The 21372-nt window shown below is 39.0% G+C and overlaps 1 protein-coding gene across 1 annotated transcript in view; it reads right to left on the reverse strand.

Moving 5' to 3' along the window:
• The window catches only part of SLC17A1 (solute carrier family 17 member 1), a 51542-nt gene that overhangs the window by 3453 nt on the left and 26717 nt on the right, over window positions 1-21372 (reverse strand). The window contains exons 11-12 of the mRNA XM_040250131.1: window positions 19773-19863; window positions 12232-12368 (exon numbers count right to left, since the gene is read on the reverse strand). Coding sequence (XP_040106065.1) covers window positions 12234-12368; window positions 19773-19863 — 226 coding nt within the window. The 3' untranslated portion in view covers window positions 12232-12233. The remainder of the gene's footprint in view (window positions 1-12231; window positions 12369-19772; window positions 19864-21372) is intronic.

A 21372-nucleotide genomic window follows, 5' to 3' on the forward strand; every position in this document is an offset into this window, starting at 1 on the left:
GGGTGCCATTGCAACAGTGTTGTAAATGGAGAAACAATTTTTCTTTAGTTATCCAGATATAAGCTAGAGAGGCTAGAGGACAATTTCTTACCAAAGCAAAAGAGGCCACCAGAACCATGGGGAGTGAAGACTGAGAATCACAATAGGACTTGTAGCCAAACATCCAGAAGATGAATCCTGAGCACTACTATCAAAAAAAAGCCCCAAACAATGGAAGCCACAGTGTATAAATCCAAAGTCCTGGACCAGGAAGACAGAGCAGGGAATTAAGTAAGGAGGGATACAGGGCCATTCTGAGGCTTGGCTTGGATAGGATGCCCAGGTGAAAAATGTCAAAGCAGAATGGACACTAAAGACTGAATCCATTTTAGGATACTCCCAGGTGGTGCAGTGGTAAAGAATCTGCCTGCCAATGCAGGAGATCCAAGAGATGCAGGTTCGAACCAGGATTAAGAGGATCCCCTGGAGTAGGAAATGGCAAGCTACTCCAGTATTCTTGCCTGGAAAATCCCATGGACAGAGGAGCCTAGTGAGCTACAGGCCATTGGCCCACAAAGAATCAGACTCGACTGAGCATGCACGCACACACTCACACACACACTCTCTCTCTCTCACACACACACATGGCTGTCACTTTGCTGTGCACCTGTAAATATCATGACATTGTTAATCAGGTATACTCCAATACAAAATAAAAAGTTTTTAAAAAATGACTGAATCCATTTTAACAAGAGTAAGAAACATACCTGCAATGAATGGGGTGGGGTAGTAGACTTCAGCTATTTCAGACAACTTGCTTTCTATGGAGGCTAGCTTTGGAATCAGAAACCCTTCTTAATACTGCAGTGCTGGGGTCCTCTCCAGGGTCAGCTCTTTCCTTCTTTCTGGCCATCATGACCTCTGCCTCACATCTGGCTTGCAGCACCATGCAGATCCCTTGAATCTTGGTGAACAGATATTGTCCAGTTTCTCCCCTATTCCTTCAAACACCTGTTTATGCTGCCACTCCTGTCTCTGATGTCCTTCCTCTGCTCCTATGCTGGAACTCTACCTGCCTTCAGAGGGCCTCATTTAATATTCACCTGTTAACATGTCTTCCAAAAATGAGTACAATTCCTGTGCTGGCTTGACTCCATCCCAAATATCTGGACAGTATATATGGTATATCTGCTTTCATTAATCCCTCATGTGGGCAACATGAACACTAAATAAATATTCATCAACACATAACATGGAGCAATGGCAGAGACCAAAACCAGATATAGCTTCAACTTCTCAGGAGGGTGGATGACTTTGAATCAAAATACCACTCAAATGAATGTGCGATGTCTGTGGAATGACATCATGAGAGGTACACCAGGCTATGAGAGTGAATGATAAAGGCATATGCACACATCTGAAGATGAGGAAGGGCCCCCATAACAAAGTTTCAATTTTTTGCTAGGATCTGAAGAACAATAGTTAATTGATACAGAAGGTGGATGGAGAGAATGTTCTAGAAATATGGTATAAAATAAGAAAAGATTGGTGGCAGGAGGGAGCTGGGAAGGCCCATCAAGTGGTTTTATTCTATGTTGCCTCCTATTTGGAAGGGGTAAGAGAAAGGTCTAAAGTGCTCTTGTCAGACAAGAGGACCAAAAAGGAGTGACACATCCTGCAGGTAGCCAGGCAAGGTGATCACCTCCCACAGAGTAATGCCAGTGTTACACATTATTCCACAACTGTTTCATTTATGACAGTCCCCTCTACCTAGTATGATTGTAAATTTCTAAGGTTTAGGAACCATGACATACACTATTTTGTAATATCTTTAACACAGAAGATATTAGCATCTTGTACACAGTTAGTGCTAATAAACGTGTGTGTGTGTGTGTATGAAATACTTGTTGAATCCCTGTATGAGTCAGAAATGAAATGGCTTTGGGGTGATATGAGACATAAGTTAGGAAAGAAATGATGGGGGAAAAAGGATCCTATTTTGATCCAATTTTTCTTTAACTCCCTTTGTTTTACAAAATAGAATCACTTACACCCATAGACTCTCTTCCTTATCTCATCTGATATTTAGATATTGAGAAACTAGGTCTGCTCCATTCCATAGCCATCACACAGTCAACTTCAGGCTCTCATCGGTGATGGTTAAGATGTTTGCCATCAGGGCACAGAGTTTCTTGTTTATTTATGAGTCAACCATGTCTGCTTTTATTCACCTCTTTTCCTTCTCTAGGCCCTTTTATTTCTTTCTAATCTGTCACTTTTAGTTGCTTCTGAAAACAAGTGATTTCTCTCTGGGCCTGACTTATATTGGGTTGGCAAAAAGTTTTGTTAATTCAATACATTATTCAATAAAGTTCTTGGTGAAAATTAAAAAAAAAATGTGTCTTTTATTTTTACTTAACACTGGACAAACTTTTTGGCCAGCCTAATAGTTTTGTCCCTTACTTTAAGGCTGTCCTTAAGCACAGAAAATTTCTTCAATTTTCCAGTAGCCCATACATCTAGGACATGGAGGAGTAAGAGCTGCAAATTGTGGAAAAGCTCTTTCACAAAGTCTTAGAATAAAATCTTATCTTCTTGTGCTTGTTTTTGGTTTATTTCACTATCTTTTATAAAGCAATTAATGCAGAATAGAAGACAAATAAATCTGAGTTTAAATTTCAGATGTGTTATAAACAACACATGGACAAAAGAGATGGCCACGGCATGTGCATGGTGGCAGGAGGTGGGGGTGGGGACTGGCTTCCTTGGACTCTCCATGCCATCTTCCTCCTTGGGTTGGTGACTGGAAGTCAATGACCCTCAGTCCCAACTCAGGTGCTGGTCCCTCTCCCCTACAAAAGGAGTTTAGTCTCAGGCTCTCTAAACACTCTGTTTTACACTAAGTTGTGTAGAAAAAGCAAAAAGCACACACAATGTCACTGCTAAGCCCTGATAGCCAGTGGATATAAAAAGTTTTATATAACAGTTCTAAGGAATAGTCCCACTTAGTGTATTTTTTCAAGTTGTTTCCTTTGTCCGAATTACAGGTTATCCTAGGAGTTTGTTACACTCTCTCTTCTTGACTTAAAAATGGTGTGATTTTGTCCTCCTTCCTTGTCCCTACTCTCACAAGTTTCCATGTCAATATCTTTCCAGGTCCAGGCATGTGGTATGAAGTCACCCACCATCTGCTCTAGACCTATGCTGTAACTTGAAAACAAAGACACTGCACACTCTTGGGGGCTGGGATGCAGGTAGTCTAATATTGCTTCCCTCCCTAATAAGAACACATTTTATCCACAGCATTCACAAGGCACACTTTTTGTATTTGCCCAAATTCCCATTCTCTGTAACTAATATTATTACAAAGAAAATAACAATGAAACTTCTTGTGACCCTCCACCAACCACACACACTGGTCCCACTCAGAAGCATCCCAGTCCTTTCAAAGAGCAAGCTACCAACGCCTGTGGCAACTGTAACAGTGCTATCTGGAAAACTGGACGGAAACCCAGTTTCATCTGGTTAGTAGGTGTCCAGATTAATTCATCTGCTGTAATGTTTTCCAAAACCCAAAAAGGAAAGTGGCCAAGGTGCTTGCTTTGGGTATCAATCAGGGAGCCTATCTGGGCAACAGTGAGGAAGGCACACTTGAAACATGGCCATTCACACAAGTAGACATTTTCTGGGTTTCCCAGTAGAAACAGTTACCCTGCCTAATAACTCTCAGTAAGTACCCAATAAGAAAACATGTGTTTCTACATGTTAGCTGAATATAAACATTTCTTTAAGGTAGGCAATCTTGATGCATTTTTTCCACAGCAGGGAAAATGCTATGTAACACAGGTATTTCACCTATGACTGAGAAAAAAGTTTGTATCCCTCACCAAAATGTCACTCCTTTAAGTGCCCATAGTCCATTGGAAGAAATAAAGGTTTCTCTTGTTTCCTCTTTTCTGGGATGCCCTGTATTTGGCCAAATGTACGGTGACTAATTCTCTAAGAGGCTATATAACAATGTTATACTGAAGACTAGCTATAGGTGGCCATGTACAACAGCTATAAAATTCCAAAGTGAGGTGTTAGGGTACGTTACAGATATTATTCAGGATATGCTTTTTTAAAAAGCCGCCCTGGGTGTTCTTTGGAAGGAATGATGCTAAAGCTGAAACTCCAGTACATTGGAAAAGACTCTGATGCTACGAGGGATTAGGGGCAGGAGGAAAAGGGGACGACAGAGGATGAGATGGCTGGATGGCATCACTGACTTGATGGACGTGAGTTTGAGTGAACTCCGGGAGATGGTAATGGACAGGGAGGCCTGGCGTGCTGCAATTCATGGGGTCGCAAAGAGTTGGACATGACTGAGTGACTGAACTAACTGAACTGATGGTTCTAAAATCATTTAGGATTAGATAAAAGTAAAAACCTTGTGAGCATGGAGTTGGAGACAGGCTTAGAAAGAATTTTAAAACGTGTGTTTTCCCCCTAAGGTCAAGAACAAGACAAAGGTGTTCCACTCTTGCCACTTCTATTCAATATCCTATTAGAGGTTCTAGACAGGGCATGTAGGCAAGAAAATGAAATAAAAGGCAGGGTCTTCCTTTAGAAGGCAGTGGTAAAGAATCCGCCTGTCAGTGAAGGAGACACAGGTTTTATCCCTGATCAGGGAAGATCCCACATGTCGTGGAGCAACTATGCCTGTGTGATACAACTCTGTTCTAGAGTCTGGGAGCCACAAGTACTGAAGCCTGAGCACCCTAGAGCCCGTGCTGTACAACAGGAGAAGCCACTACAATGAGAACCCCGCACAACACAACCAGAGAGTAGCCCCCACTGACCACAACTACAGAAAAGCTCATGTAGCAACGAAGACCCAGCACAGCTAAAAATATATAAAGAAAATCATTTTAAAAAGAAAGAAAAGGCGTCTAGGTTATAAGAGAAGAAATCAGACCATATTCACAGATGGCATAATCCTCTATATAGAAATTGTAAGGAATCGCTAAAAAATTGTTTGAACTAATAAATGAGTTTAGTGAAGTTCTGGGGTACAAGATCAATACACATATACTACAGACTTGCAACAAACAATCCAAAAATTAAACTAATTTCATTTACAGTAGCATAAAAAGAATACATTTAGGAATAAATTTAGCAAAAGAAATGTAAGATTTATACTCAAAAAGTAAAAAAAAAAATTGTTGAAAGAAATGAGAGATTTAAATGAATAAAAAAATTGATTTTTATGGATTGGAAGACGTCAATACTGGTAAAATGGAAAAACTCCTGAAACTGATCCACAGATTTAATGCAATTTCTATCAGAATTCCAGCACTTTCTCTGCGGAAATTGACAGTGATTCCAAAATTGATACAGAATTGCAAGGGACCCAGAATAGCCAAAACAATCTTTAAAAAGAATAAAGTTGGAGGACTCACACTTCAAAACTCTCCACAAAGCAAAAGTAATCAAGGCAAGAGTTGTACTAGCATAAGGATAGACACATAGACCAGTGGAATAGGATTCAGAGTCTAGAAATAAACCAATGTGTCCATGATCAACTGATTTTTGACAAGGATGCCAAGACCATTCAGTGGGGAAAGAACAGTCTTTTAACAAATTGTCCTGGGACAACTGGATAGCTACATTCTAAAGAATGAATTTGGATCCCTAGGTTCATACTATTTGCAAAAATTAACATAGATAAAAATAGGTCACAGGTCTAGATGTAACAGCTAAAACAATAAAATTCTTAGAAGGGAACATAAGGGTAAATCTCCACAACCTCCGAGTTGGCAATGGCTTCTTAGATATATAACATCAAAAGCATAAGCAGCAAAAGAAAAAATAGATAAAGTGGACTTCATATATATTAAAAACTTCTGGGTGGCCAAGGGACACTGTCAAGAAAGCAAAAAAAAACAGCCTCAGAATGGGAGAAACTATTTGCAAATCACAGATCTGATAAAGATCTAGTATCTAGAATATATAAACTCAACAATAAAAGACAATTCAATTGAAAAATGAGCAGAACTTGAATAAATATTTTTTCAAAGAAGATATAAAAATGACTGGCAATGCAATGAAAAGATGCTCACCATCATTAATCACTGTTGTCAGTGAAGTCTGACTCTCTTGCAACCCCGTGAACTATAGCCCACAAGACCCCTCTGTCCATGGGATTTCCCAGGCAGGAATACTGGAGTGGGTTGCCACTTCCTTCTCCAGGGGATCTTCCCAACCCAACCCAGGGATCAAATCTGGGTCTCCTGGATTGGTAGGCAGATTCTTTACCAGTGAGCCATCTGGGAAGCCCCATTAATCATTAGGAAAATGCAAACCAAATAAATCCACTTCAAACCCAGTGAGATGAATATAATAAAACAAAAACAAAATAGGAAACAACAAATGCAAGGATGCAGAAAATTGGAACCTTCAGACATTGCTGGTGGAAATGTTCAACAGTATCTCCACGATGGAAACCAGTAAGGTGGCAAAGACAAGTATGACAACACACCATGGATGAAATTCGGAGAGCTCTGTGGAACGTACTTCCTGATTCATTTAGTTGCTAATGCCAAAATCTAGGTCCCATCCCAAGAGTCTCTCTCCTGCACAGTCCATAATCTCCCTGCCGTGTCTGCCTAGCTCTGCCTCCAGAGTCTACATCTAACTGCTTCTCACCATTTCTTCTGCCTCCATCCTAGTCCACACCACCAGCATCTTTGGCAATGAATTTCTGAAACAGCTTCAATCTGGTCTCCCTGCCTCCACTCGTTTCCCTAGAGACCGTTTCCTAGAAGGCAGCCAGAGGATCTCTATAAAGCATTAATCAGGCAAGTCATTCCGCTCCTCAAAAGCATTTAATTGATTCAATTATAAACAGAATTAAATTCAAACCAAGTCCTTCACATGATCTGCAAGCACCACAGGATCTGGCTTTTAACTAATTCCAAATCTCATTTCCTGTCACTCACTAGATTCCAGCCCCAGCACACTCTTGTTCTCCCTGTTAGGCAGACTCAGTTCACTCCCACCTCTGGGTTGTTTCCTTGCTTATTTTTGATACTTGAAGCACTCCTTCCCCTGATTGTCACGAGACTCTTCTCATTACTGAACACAAATGTCACCTCCTGGACCTCTAGCTAAAGCAACTTTCCTGGACACTGCCATGCTACCCTCTTTCATGTTCTATATGGTCTATTAATTAGGACCTGGAATTGTCTTAACTTTCAGAATACATATATCATTCATCTTCTCTCCCCATTCCACCCCCAAAATACACACCTCACCACACACAATACAATGTAAAGCTCTTTTAGAATTAGAAGTCCTGATGATGTAGCTGACTTCTCAGTACTTATAAAAATGCTGTAAAAATTTGTTATCTGGTTGAATATTAGAAAGCAGGGGCTTTTAATCTCAGATCTGTGAACTTTATAGAAAAAGTTACATCTTTATATCCCCAACCTCTGGTTGAAATTCAACATTTCTATTATGAATGTAAGTATCAAACCACAGTAATAGCAGTATTGATGACCGATACCATATGAAATCACAGATATTTTCTTATGACATTTCAGTAATTAATATCTCAAAGTCTCAAAATACATTGTTTTGCTCAACACTATTTTGAAATTACAGTAGCTCTATTAGGCTGGTAGTTCTCATTATTTAATGAATTAATAAAAGAGCATATGTATGATCATAAACATGCTTTTAAATATCTTTGATGACTTTCAACATAACTGTTCTCCTTTGGAGTTCTCTGCATTATATTCTGAATTGAGGCCCATCACAAAAAAGTTAAGCAGGCTTGGTCTAAAGGACTTCACAGGCAGAATGTATGTCCCTTTACACAACTATTATATCTGGAACCCACTGAAATACATTCAAAGATGCAAAATCAAAAAATTATAAATACTGGAGAACGACATCATGCCCCAAACAATAAAGAGTATCTGCTAAATTCAAAACAATGAGAACCAAATAAAAAAGTGACATCGGACATCAACTCACAGATGGATACCAGACTGAAAAGGTAGGTGCATTCCTCTGGAAATAAGAGAGGGTAAGCCCCAGGTCCAGGGGCTGCTATATCCTTCCACCAGGAAGAAGTGCATCTAGGAACAAGATAGACCCTTGCAATTGTGGCGTCTCATGCCCTTTAGCAGTGGCTTCTGGGTTGGAGGAGAAACACGTGGCTGTGACTCAACTCTTTCTTCTTTTCCCTCAGTTTCTTAAATGAAGATGGGAAGTGGAGACTGACCAACTTTGCAACAGTGTGTCAGTTTGACCGACGCCAGAAATACTGCCGATTCCAGAAATACGACGCCCGTGCACTGCCTAACGGCTGACAGCCCTTGAGACGTAGGTGAGGGAAGAAACAACAGTAGCACATCAAAACAGAAGACAAGGCTGGGAAAACGTCTCCAGAACTATCACAGTACCGGAGCTTGCGTTCCCTGAGCTGTCTAAGCCTAGGGTCTGAAAAGCAGATTTCAACTCCTGGCTCTCCAACAGCAGCCTGATGGGAAGATGGAAACAGCGACCAGGTAAACAGGAATATTGAGGAAATTCTATCCACAACATGTTTGAGGAATTGCAATCTCTGGGAGAATCGATCCTCGCCAGGGAAAAGTAATTAGAAAAGTCGAGTATGTTAGATATTTTGGAAGGGAAAAGAAGGCAGAAAAAGAATATGGCAAGGTAAGGGGACATGACCACATTTTCAAAGAAGATTTAATTAGAGTATAAACACAACCCAAACTTACAATATTTCATAAAACTTCCAAATTAGTAGAGGCAGGCAAGGGAGCAGGAAGAAAAGGAGGACAGAGAGAATATAAAATGACAGAAAATGAAGTCTATTTCTAATTAGAATGAATACAGTTGGAACTCAGCTAACATAGACAACATTCGGAATGGGTGAAATCACTGAACCCAACTATATATCCTTCGTACGAAACACATGTAAGTGAAATGACTCAGAAAGGTGGAATATAAAGGCTATGAAAAAGTATTCCTGGGAATCTAAAACAAGCACAAATGCACAAAGTTTGAGGTTGCAATATCAATATCAGAAAGTCAGTTAAGAGTAAAAACCATAAAATGGAAAAGGCTGAGAGCTTTACAAAATTAACTTGTCAAAATCTTTTGGAAATTGTAATATAATCTCAGAATATTCATTAATGACTGCTTGGAGATAAACAGAAATAAGTAGAAATAACCATAACGGAAAACTCTTATAACTTTCAGTATTTAATACATCAAATATATGCAAACAAGTGAGATTTATAGGGTCTGAGTAGTGTGATTGTTTTCACAGCTGTGCCCACTCTGTACCTTGGAAACAGAAGAGGAACTTTTGCTAATGCCTATGAAATATATCCGAGTGAACTCCAGGAGTTGGTGATGGACAGGGAGGCCTGGCATGCTGTGATTCATGGGATCGCAAAGAGTCAGACACGACTGAGCGACTGAGCTGAACTGAACTGATGAAATATATCCTAGTGCTGTTACGTGCTTATTCATAACAATGACCTCAGTAATTTCTATATTAAAATATTTGTATGAGATCCCATATTTTTCAACTGCTAGTTATATTCCATTCACCTACAAAATGTATTAATAAAGATGACATTGATAGACATGTTTAATTCCAGATCCAAATTTTTGCCATTTCTAATCAGCAATCTTGAGCATAAATGCATCTTGATGAATTTTTGTGAGTGTACCATTTATGGAAATTTCTTGGTGCTAGCAAACTAAGTCAAGTTAATATTGGATTAATAATGATCAAATTTTCCTCCAACCATCATTTGGATCATTTCAATAATTTTTCTAACTAAATAAATTTCAATAAACTTTCTAACTAGTTATTGCCATTCAACATGAAAAAATATTTCTGTATTAATAAGTTAGTCAGGAAACTTAATGCATGCACTTATTTTTTCTGTAGCTTTCCAGCCAACCCAGTTACATTTTCTAGGTAAACAATTGTATCATCAACTCATAATGGTAATTTTACCCTTTTCCAATGTGGATTCCTTTTCTTTCAGTTTCTCTCAACTTCTTTCTTAAGTGAAAACCTTGTAGATCAACCAAGATGTGGGAGTAGAAAGACCTTACCTCTTCTTACAAGCACATCAAAATCACTACTTGCAGAATAATCATCTATGAAAAAGACTGCAACCTATCAGAAAGAGATTGACAACTAAAGGCAGAAAGAAGAACCAAAATGAGATACGTAGGAGGGGTGGACTCACTATATAACAAGTCCCATCACCTCAGGTGGGCTACCCACAAACTGGAGAATAATTATAGTCAGAGGTTTCCTTAAGGAGTGAGTGTTTCTGAGCCCCACATTGGGCTCCCCAGCCCAGGGGTCCTGCACCAGGAAGACAAGCCTCTCTTCATCTGTGATGTATACATGCACATGCTGGCCAGAGCCCCTTTACCAGTCTCTGTCATGATAGTTTCTTCAGGGAGAGGAAGAGGGGACCTTGGGGAAGACCTGGGATGACTTGAATGAGTAAAGCAATTAGGCTGTGCCTTGCAGAAGCTCACATCTCCAAGGAGAGCTCTACCTCAAGTGCCCACCGGGGCATGCCTGTATCCTGTGTGCCATGCTTTCTGGCTTCTCTGTGGACAGGGCCTCAGCCACCGTTTCAAGCTGAGTCTCAGATAGTATATATATGTCCAGGCAATTCAAGTGGTTTAATTCTGCATGTGCATTCCATTCTCTCTCCAACGCTGTGAAACCTCACTATTGGATTATACCATCAGCTGATATACTATTACATCTAATTCTAAAACAACAAACATGTAAAATTTCCCTGCTGTACCATGCCATTTCTCTGCTTTCCTTTAGAGGGCTGTCTATTTTGCTGTCTCCATTTCCTTAGCCACAGCAATCAGATGAGAAAAAGAAATAAAAGGTATTCAGATTGGAAGGGAAGAGGTAAAACTGTCATGATTTGCAGACGGCATGATACTCTCTATAGAGAACCCGGAAGTCTCAGCCCAGTGAACACTCTTTTAATCATGGACATGAAAAGCAGACTATCACCAGGATCCCAGCAGTTTTCCATGTAGTTTATCCCCATCACAGCCTCTCCCCCTAAAAGTAATGACTGTCCTGACCCTGGCATAACATCTTTTGTGCATGTCTTTATAGATTTATCACCCACACATGTTTTATAGATTTGTCACCCACACATGTTAATAGACTTTAGTTTTGCCAATTTTTAGAAAACTGTATGTCTTTTAAGTCTCTGAATCTAGAGATTCCCCCTCCATCACTCTTCTTTTTCTTGATGATTCATTTGTTTAAGATAATTATAAAGCTGTTTGGATTTGCTGATGATATCCTTAGGATTTAGTTCAACATATTCTCTGTTCTCTGTATTTTTTACAAAACAGTAGCTGTACCCAGAGGTTTGACCACATTCACTTTGATCTTTTTAGCAAGACCTTGGTGGTGGTGTGTTCTTGCACCAGGAGGTATAAAACGTCTATCTCTCTTTGTGATAACAGCCTGATGCTCAACCCTAGATCTCTTAATTCACTGGGGTTTGTAAAACAGGGATATTCTACATCTATCAATTCTCATTGATGTATTAGCTAAACTAATCTACGAAGGGACATTTCTCCTACTGTTTACTTACCACTGATGGAGTTTAGACAAAAAAAGGCACAATATCAGATTCTCCTTTGAACTTTAATGGACCCTTTGTCTCCATCATTTATTTGAAAAACCATTCTAGTCGGGATCATCTTTAAAGTACCTCTTGCCAAACCAATTAATAAATTCTCAGAATCTTACATAATTTGACCCCTTGATAGCATTTGCCATCGGTACTCATTCCCACCTTTTTCAGTTTTCTTCTGAGATACCACATTCTCCAACCATCCTTCCTACTTCATCAAAGGCCCTTCTCAGTTCCCCTTTCAAGAGTCCACCTCTCTTCCTCACTTTTAAATGTTAGAGAGGCCCACACTCCCAAATTTCTCTCTAGCCACAATATCTCTCAAGAATTCTAGAGCAGTACAGCCGCCAGGCTGCCATTTCATCAAGGTGTCAAATAGTTTCAGACTTTACCTGGCCCCCTCTACTCCCCTGAACCTGCACCCCTTATTTTTTCCCATCTCAGTCAGCAACACCACAGTTTGCTCAGAGGCCATTTAGCTACTTTCTATCCTACATCCACAGTTTCAAAATCTGCCCTTAATTGAAACACTTCTTACCTTCAGAGATAGGTGTTTTGTCTTTCTTTAGCCCAGTCTTGAACTTCTGCTTTAGCAAATATAAGGTAGAAGATTAGGCTTATCATGTTATTGGCTATCATCAGGAGGAAGATTTTAAGCCAGGGAGATTCTGCATCCTAAGGAATTAAAGTGCCAACAATTATAAACTATTATGTTTTGTAACATCTAAAATATAGTATTAAAATTAATATAGGCTTGATGCAGGTCATTTAAACATGGCAAAACATTTTAATAAGGAACAAAAAGTTAAATTCCACTCTACAAAGATAATCACCATTTGACTTATGGTTTGTGTCTACATACATATAACTTTTCATGTATAAAATTGCATGAATATAGTGCTAAAGCCAAGAATGTATATGGTTTTATATTCAGAAATATCCCATAAACATGTTTGTATATTAGGAAATATTTGACTGTATTGTAACTGTTACTGACTTGTAATCCAGAGTTTAGATTTGCAAAATTTATAAGAGCACCCCTTATTTCTTTAAAGTTGTTTTTCACTTTTTGTTGCTACAAGCTTAAATAGGTTGGTGATTAATTACAAACACAGCAATGCTCTTGAATAAGATTTATCAAATACCCTTTCCTTATTTATAAAAATGGTTGATACATTTTCTCTTTCAGCCTATTAATATGATCAGTTTCATTAATACATTTTATTAATAAATAGAGCCACTTCACTTTCTTAGAAAAAGGCCTACTTAATCATGATGTTGTACATATTTTAATATATTGGTGAACTCTATGCACAGGTAATTTATTTTTGGCATCCATACTCGACATTAAATTTCAGTTATGTTTCAGGTTTGTTTACTACTTTGCCCTTTACTTTTTGATCAGCTGAGGTTAAATTTTATGCAGTTAAATGTAAAAATGCATTGTGATTGCATTTTGGTCTCTGGTGTCATGCTTTTGAAGGATGGATGTCCTGTCTAAAGTTTAAATAATTATTAACTCCTATTTTACTTTAGTATCTTTATTATATCCTTTCTTCATTTACATTTGTTATCATCCATAATTAACTTGGGGGTAAATATGAGAACAGAATGTAATTATTTTTTTCAAGTGGGCTCACCACTGTGTTTTTAAAGAAATCAATCCATTCCTTCTGGTTTGAGATGAAACTTTATTATAAAGAATGTGTTTTTTTTTTTTCTCCAGAACTTGACCAAATCATCACCAGTTTCAATTAAAATATAATTAAAAGTAGAAGTTGAAAAAAATGTTTCTTGCCAAACTAGACATTAAATATATTTAATGATAATGATTTCTATAATTAAAACATGCCAAATTTGACAGCTAATAAACAGAGTGAAGAAAAAAAGAACCAAGATGTGTTTATAAATTTAATGATAAAAAAGTTTTGATAATTTTAAGTTAATAGAATTTATTGTCATTTGGAATTGAAGTCCAACCTAGAAATTTAATGTGCATCTCCCTTCTAATATTTTCACTGACGTTGCTCAATAAGTGTGCAGTCTTCTTCATATGGACTTTGTACAATTTTCAAAATACTCATAGGTGTTTTGCAATATTAGTTGACACTGTGCTTTCTTCACATTATGCTATCTAACTTTGATTTCACCCCCCACCCCCTGCCAGGAAGATAATCACAATCTCTGTCCATAGTGTTGTATTTTTCCTCTGCATTTACATGGTGTATATCAATAATTTAGTTTTTTTGACAGGTGTGTTTGCTAGCATTTTCAGAATGCTAAACAATAGGATGGCTAGCAATACACTTTTATTTTTCCTGATTTAAAAGTATATAAGAATAAAACTACTAATAGCTGTTATGCATTGAACACAAACATCTAATACTCCCATGAATGATCTGATGTAGTAATTACCTTAACTCCATTAAGTTTCTATGTCATCTTAGGCATTTACAGCTAGAGACACTGAGATTAAGAAGTGTTTCCAGGTCACATATCTTGTAAGTAGCTAAGACTTGAACAAGATAGTTTTGCTGGAGAAACTGAAACTGCTAAGAAACTGTTAGGCCTTCCCTTGTGGCTCAGCTGATAAAGAATCTGCCTGCAGTGCGGGACACCTGGGTTCAGTCCCTGGATTGGGAAGATCCCCTAGAGAAGGAAATACCAACCCACTCCAGTACTCTTGCCTAGAAAATTCCATGGATGGAGGAGCCTGGTGGGCTACAGTCCATGGGGTCGCAAAGAGTTGGACACGACTGAGCAACTTCACTTCACATGTCTATTTTAGGTATGTGTGTTATATATTTATTTTTTTATTTATATAATATTTATGTATTTTATATAAATAATTTCTCTATGAGGTATGCAACTGTGGATTTCAGTTTATCCTACTTGTCATTATTGGGTTTCTTAAAGGTGTGAATTGCTGTCTTTCTGTAAAACTAGAAAACAATCACTTTTTCTTCAAATTTAACTTCTGCCCTATTCTCTTTTCTGGAACTCCAGTTAAATGTATGTTGGGCCTTCTCCCTGAGTCCACATATTCTATACCTTCTATATATTTTTTAATGTGATTCACTCTGGATAGATCCTCCAGATAGGTCAAGATAAAGTGAGTTATATACTACAGATACTAATACCCACTCCCCAACCCCTCACAAATCCTAGTGGCTTTTAATGGCAGAGATTTGGTTTTTATTTAAACCAAAGGTTCATAGCTTCCCCAGGGCTCAGTGATAAAGAATCCATCTGCCAATGCAGGAGATGCTGGTTCGATCCCTGGGTCAGGGAGATCCCCTGGAGAAGGATGCCAACCCACTCCAGTATTCCTGCCTGGGAAATCCCATGGACAGAGGAGCCTGGAGTCACAAAGAGTTGGACACAACTTAATGACTCAACAACAACAACAAGGTTCATAGCAAGTTGGCTAGAGATCGTGCTCCATGTCTCTTTATTCCTGGCTCCTGGTTGATGGATTTGTAGTTGCTGTTCTGACTGTTGCCAGTTGCTGTGTCAAAACAAGAAAGTGGTCTGTTGATTCTTAATGCTTGTCTTCAGAATGAACACATATCACTTTCTCTCATGTGTCACTGGTCAAAACAAGTTATATAAAATATATCTAACTTCAAGGAAGTGGGAAATGCCCAAGAGGAGAACCAGAAAAATTATTGTATCTGCAATAATTACTCCCCAGCCTGCCCTCTGCTCCACAAATGGATTCACTTACCTTCCTCTATGCCAAACACACTAATCAAGAGGGACCACTCCACAGGCCCTCCAGCCCTACCTTCATTTGCTTCAGAGCCTCATTGAAGAAGATTCAAACATTCACCAGGACGTGGCTCTCAAACTGTCTGCCTGGCAGTGTGTCATCAGCATTGGTGTCTGTGTGACTCTTTTGCGACCCCATCAACTATAGCCTGCCAGGCTCCTCTGTCCGTGGGATTTTCCCGGCAAGAGTACTGGAGTGGGTTGCCATTTCCTACTCCAGGGTATCTTCTTGACCCAGGGATTATACCCACAACTCTCACGTCTCTTGCAATGGCAGGCAGATTCTTTACCATTGAACCACCTGGGGGTTGTGTCAGCATAACTAAGGACCCATGGCTTCTGTTTGTCTCCCAATCCTTCTTTTCTGAAAGGAAATATTTATTGCAGCTATTGGATTGCTATGCTACCATTATATACAGAATGATAGAACATGTAGCCCCTGGTATAGAGGGTTCTCTCCCAATGAAGGGGTGGACACATTCTGCACTTTGAACTTGATGCCATATCTAGATGTGACTTTGGTTATCTGTTGAAAAAACCTCTTGATGAAAGTAAAAGAGGAGAGTGAAAAAGTTGGCTTAAAGCTCAACATTCAGAAAACGAAGATCATGGCATCCGGTCCCATCACTTCATAGGAAATAGATGGGGAAACAGTGGAAACAGTGTCAGACTTTATTTTTTTGGGCTCCAAAATCACTGCAGATGGTGACTGCAGCCATGAAATTAAAAGTCACTTACTCCTTGGAAGAAAAGTTATGACCAACCTAGACAGCGTATTGAAAAGCAGAGACATTACTTTGCCGACTAAGGTCCATCTAGTCAAGGCTATGGTTTTTCCAGTAGTCATGTATGGATGTGAGAGTTGGACTGTGAAGAAGGCTGAGTGCTGAAGAATTGATGCTTTTGAACTGTGGTGTTGGAGAAGACTGTTGAGAGTCCCTTGGACTGCAAGGAGATCCAACCAGGCCATTCTGAAGGAGATCAACCCTGGGATTTCTTTGGAAGGAATGATGCTAAAGCTGAAACTCCAGTACTTTGGCCCACCTCATGTGAAGAGCTGACTCATTGGAAAAGACTTTTATGCTGGGAGGGATTGGGGGCAGGAGGAGAAGGGGACAACAGAGGATGAGATGGCTGAGTGGCATCACTGACTCAATGGACATGAGTCTGAGTGAACTGCAGGAGTTGGTGATGGACAGGGAGGCCTGGCGTGCTGCGATTCATGGGGTCGCAAAGAGTCGTACGTGACTGAGTGACTGAACTGAACTGAACTGACTTCCTTATAGAAGGAATAAAATTGCTATGCATGTAAGTTTTTATACATTTTCAGGCCTTTAAATTGTCTTAAGAGAACTGGTCCAAATTCCTTACCTTTCCAATGAATGGAAGCAGCTGCTACTGCTGCTGCTGCTAAGTCGCTTCAGTCGTGTCCGACTCTGTGCGACCCCATAGACAGCAGCCCACTAGGCTACTCTGTCTCTAGGATTCTCCAGGCAAGAATACTGGAGTGGGTTGCCATTTCCTTCTCCAATGCATGAAAGTGAAAAGCGAAAGTGAAGTCACTCAGTCGTGCCTGACTCTTAGTGACTCCATGGACTGCAGCCTACCAGGCTCCTCCGTCCATGGGATTTTCCAGGCAAGAGTACTGGAGTGGGGTGCCATTGCCTTCTCTGGAATGGAAGCAGAAGCCTCACAAATTCTCTTATTAGATGTATTTAATCTGAATTTTTAATTTTATATTTTTAATTGCCAGGAGTTAGATTTAACTCTTTGTTAAACTTTATGTTTCTTATATGTTCAGTCCTTTTAGTTCTTTAAATATATACATATATGTCCAATATCTCATCTGATTCTGTGGTTTTTATTCTTCTCTCACATGACATTTCATTTCCTCAAGCATTTTGTAATTTTTGATTGATTGTGAAATCATATTCACCAAAACTTTATGCATAAGAAATTCTGGAGGTTGAATTTTAGGGTTAGTTTCTTCAGAAAAAAAAATTTTACTTTTTCTAGACATCTGTGGACTACTTGAAATTAATTTATTGGCTTATGGCATTAGGACCCAACAGAGTTTGAATTAAGGTCTCAAATCCTTGTGAATGGTTTATTGTTTCAAATGTTCAAACGAGTCTTTATTCAGATTTCCCTCTCCCTTTGTAGCTGAGGCTGAGACAAGTTTCCTCACTGGGCAGAGACAACTTCAGACAGTTCTGGAGTCATGTTTCTTGCCACCTTTTGGGAAAGTCAGCTCAGAAGGTCCAAATGAGTTCACTGAAAGGCTGAACTGGCTGAGTGGGCTACATGCTCAGGAGGAGAAAACACACTCTGGTCTTTAAGAGTTCTTTTTTATTGAAGCCACCTCTCTGACCATGGAGTCTCCATGGTTATAGTGATGTTTTCAGCCTTTCTGATACCATAAATCCTAACACATGATGGTGAGGGGCTGCCGAAGTTGTGGGATAAAGAGCATTTGGAGGATTTTCCTGTATACTGCTATTTCTCAGCTTAGTAGATACACGGTAGTAGTGGTATCAGTTTATGGTCCCTAGTGATTACAGTTTTATGTCAGCATTTTCATTTTGGCTCTTCTTTGTGAGTGGTTTTGGGAGTATTATTGCTTGTGCTCTGTTTGTCCATAATAACTGGAGCTATAGATCACCCAGCATGGGCAATTTCCCCAAGGCAGCCAGTGGCTTTGCTGGTCATTTACCTCTCTGGAATCAAGCCCTTCCTTCATTTTCAGTCTCTGAAATTTTCCCTTACATTTTTTTTCAAGGTCAAAGTGAAAGTGACCTCAGTCATGTCCGACTCTGTGACCCCGTGGACTATACAATCCATGGAATTCTCTAGGCCAAAATACTGGAATGGGTAGCCTTCCCCTTTTCCAGGGAATCTTCCCAACCCAGGGATCGAACCCAGGTCTCCCTCATTGCAGGCGGATTCTTTACCAGCTGAGCGACAAGGGAAGCCCTTTTCAAGGTCAGGCATGCCTTTAGCATGATTGTTAAAATTTGATAAGGCACTTAAATTTCTTTGAATATATATAATTAGGTTCTGGAACCACAGAAGTCATCAGATTATGTTGGCAAAGATTGTACAGCCATTTGAATCCAGTGGGCTGGAGAAAGTATATTCAGGTGTTACAACAGTCATCGTATCAGAACAATAAATCCTGGTCAAAGATAAACCAATCTAGCAAATAGTAAAGTGAAAGCCTCTCAGTCGTGTCCAACTCTTTGCGACCCTATGGACTGTACAGTCCATGGAATTCTCTAGGCCAGAATACTGAAGTGAGTAGCCTATCCCTTCTCCAGCGGATCTTCCCAACCCAGGAATCAAACCAGGGTCTCCTTCACTGCAGGTGGATTCTTTACCAACTGAGCTAACAAATAATAAACTTATTATTAATAGTTAGTGGGTAAATAATCTGTGACTTAAGAAGAAAAGTCAGAGTAAATGTGATGGTTGAGGAATGGTTTCCAATAATCACCATAGTGACTATAGTGATTTTGCCCCCAGGCAACCAGCTCTGGGAATTGAGTTTCTTTACATGATACTATCAATTTATACAATATTCATTCAGAATTGCCCATTTATTTATCATCTCTGTTGCCTCTTTTCTTTTTCATATCTCTAATCTACCATTTGGGATAATTTTATTTTTCTCTAAAAAAAACTACCTTTAGCTTTTTTTTCCCAGGGCTAGCCTACTTTTGATGAACTCTTTTTTTTTTTTTTTTAAATGGATGCATTTAAACTCCATTTTTTATGGCGATTTTTTTTTTGATGGACTGTAGAATTCTAGACTAGTAGTTATCTTCCTTCAACACCAGAAAAGGCATTTTAAGTATTTTTAGAAGAAGAATTTCAGGTAACTTTGTCCATGGAAACAGAAGCCAGCCTTCTTAGAACTGTTTTGTTTGGTCATTTAAACTTGTCTTTGTTCCTAATTTTTCATTCCTTTACTGACAAAACCATGTCTTAATACTTTTATTACCATTCACCCAGTCAACTAACTATTTTGATCAAGGCACACATTAATTGTTAAAAAGCACAGAAGTCCACCTCTGTTTCAATAACCAATAGTTAAAGTTACCAGCATCATTAGTTGACATATTACAAAAAAGAAATTGTATCATCTGTGAATTTGGAGGCAATGCCTGATTTGACCAAGTTTAATATGACACAGAATCTCATAACTCACCTCTTGATGATGTCTCCTCTGCAATTTTTTATATGCATTACCTTCTTTTTCTGTACAGTTAATATTAGAAAAGTAACTACCCATGTCTTGATGTTCCTTACCTCACTAAGGATGATTCCAGTCACAGTGGAAGCAATGAGCCCTCCTGTTAGTCCAATTACATTTGTAACTCCTCTAAGAAATCCATAATATCTATACAAAAATGAATGACAATACACAAATGTAAAGTAATACAAATGCTACAGGAAAAAACCATAATGTATCAAGAGTTTAAGAGAGAGAACTGTTGACTTCCTAAATTTCCCATTCCCACTATTCAAATTCCATTAAAATGTCTGAAAAAGTATATGGATACATAAGTAACTTTCTGGTTATACTACAGAGTCAGAAAACTTGGCTTTAACAGTAAAGAATATTAATATATTGAGAAAATGAAAGCATATTAAGAGTGAAAGCCAGCTAGTTGTGAAATCTATGTTTGAGAAATTCCAAAGGTGATGTGTGTTGGTAATAGGAACTGGTTTGGGATTAATACAAAATTGAAGGGTTCTGTTCACCTGGCCTCTTCTCACCATCCCAGAATTACTGGTCCCAGTGATTGTTCCCAGGCAAGGAGCAATGATTGCTCAGGCAAGGAAACCAGAAACTTGTTTATAAGCAACTGTGATTGGCCAATCCTGAGTGCCAAAACCAACTTCAGCAGAAAATGAGCACTGCAGAAAGCAGGGGAGCCACAGGGAATAACATATAAAGTAGGGGTCAAATCTATCAGTCATCAAGAACAAGGAAGTGCCTTTTGGAGAACAGAATCTGTCTAAACAAGAAATTAGTTCACTCCAGGACAGGGAATCTGTGACTTTCCTGCCCAACACATTTCACCACCAAAGATTGTATGCTTTCAATTCTTCCCTTTTGTGACAGTGAGGGCTTTTTGTCTTTTATTTCCTTGGGTCTATTCCAATCTTTCTCTACCTTTACATGTTGAGTATGGGGGGGGGGGAGTGTATAATTTATTTATGGGTTCCTGATCAAAGAAGCATCACATTTGGGCCCAGAATCCCTGGTGTATGCTTTTGCTCTGGTCCCTCTTGCTCCAGTCCAAGAGTTTCACCTGAAATGCACCCCTGGCCATCCCTCTTAAGGTTGGAACTATAATAGTATTTGATTGTCTTTGAACCTCTGGCTTTCGTTTTTGATTAATGAAACATTCTTGGCAAGTGGACCTAGAGTCCCTGGATTGTGGAGGTGTATGTAGTCACAGGATGGAAATTTGAGTTGTCTCTTTTTGAGGGGAGCTGCAGAGTGTCTTTTAATATGTGAAGAAGAACATTTATGGTTATGAGCAGCCACAGGTACCGATTGGGCAGAAACCACCAATTGTCTCCAGTATTCATTGCTTCCTTTTTTATTTTAGCAATAGACTCCCTGGGTTTAGGGCCACTTCTGCCTTTGGGAGCCTCTGTCACTTTTGCCTTCAAAAATTGTTTATAATATTTATAATATTGTTTACAATATTCTGTTGCTTTATTATGTGCTAAAACTTACTACAGTGTATCCTTTTTCATTTCTTATATTGATAATTTTTTTCTTGATCTTATTTTGTTAATTTTAAAAGAAGCAACTTTGATATTGTTGGCTTTATGCATCATTTGGGGGGTTTTTTGGTCCTCATCTTCATAATTTCTTTCCTTCTACTTTCTT

This window comes from Oryx dammah, unplaced genomic scaffold, assembly GCF_014754425.2.
Source record: "Oryx dammah isolate SB20612 unplaced genomic scaffold, SCBI_Odam_1.1 HiC_scaffold_11, whole genome shotgun sequence".
Taxonomy (NCBI): domain Eukaryota; kingdom Metazoa; phylum Chordata; class Mammalia; order Artiodactyla; family Bovidae; genus Oryx; species Oryx dammah.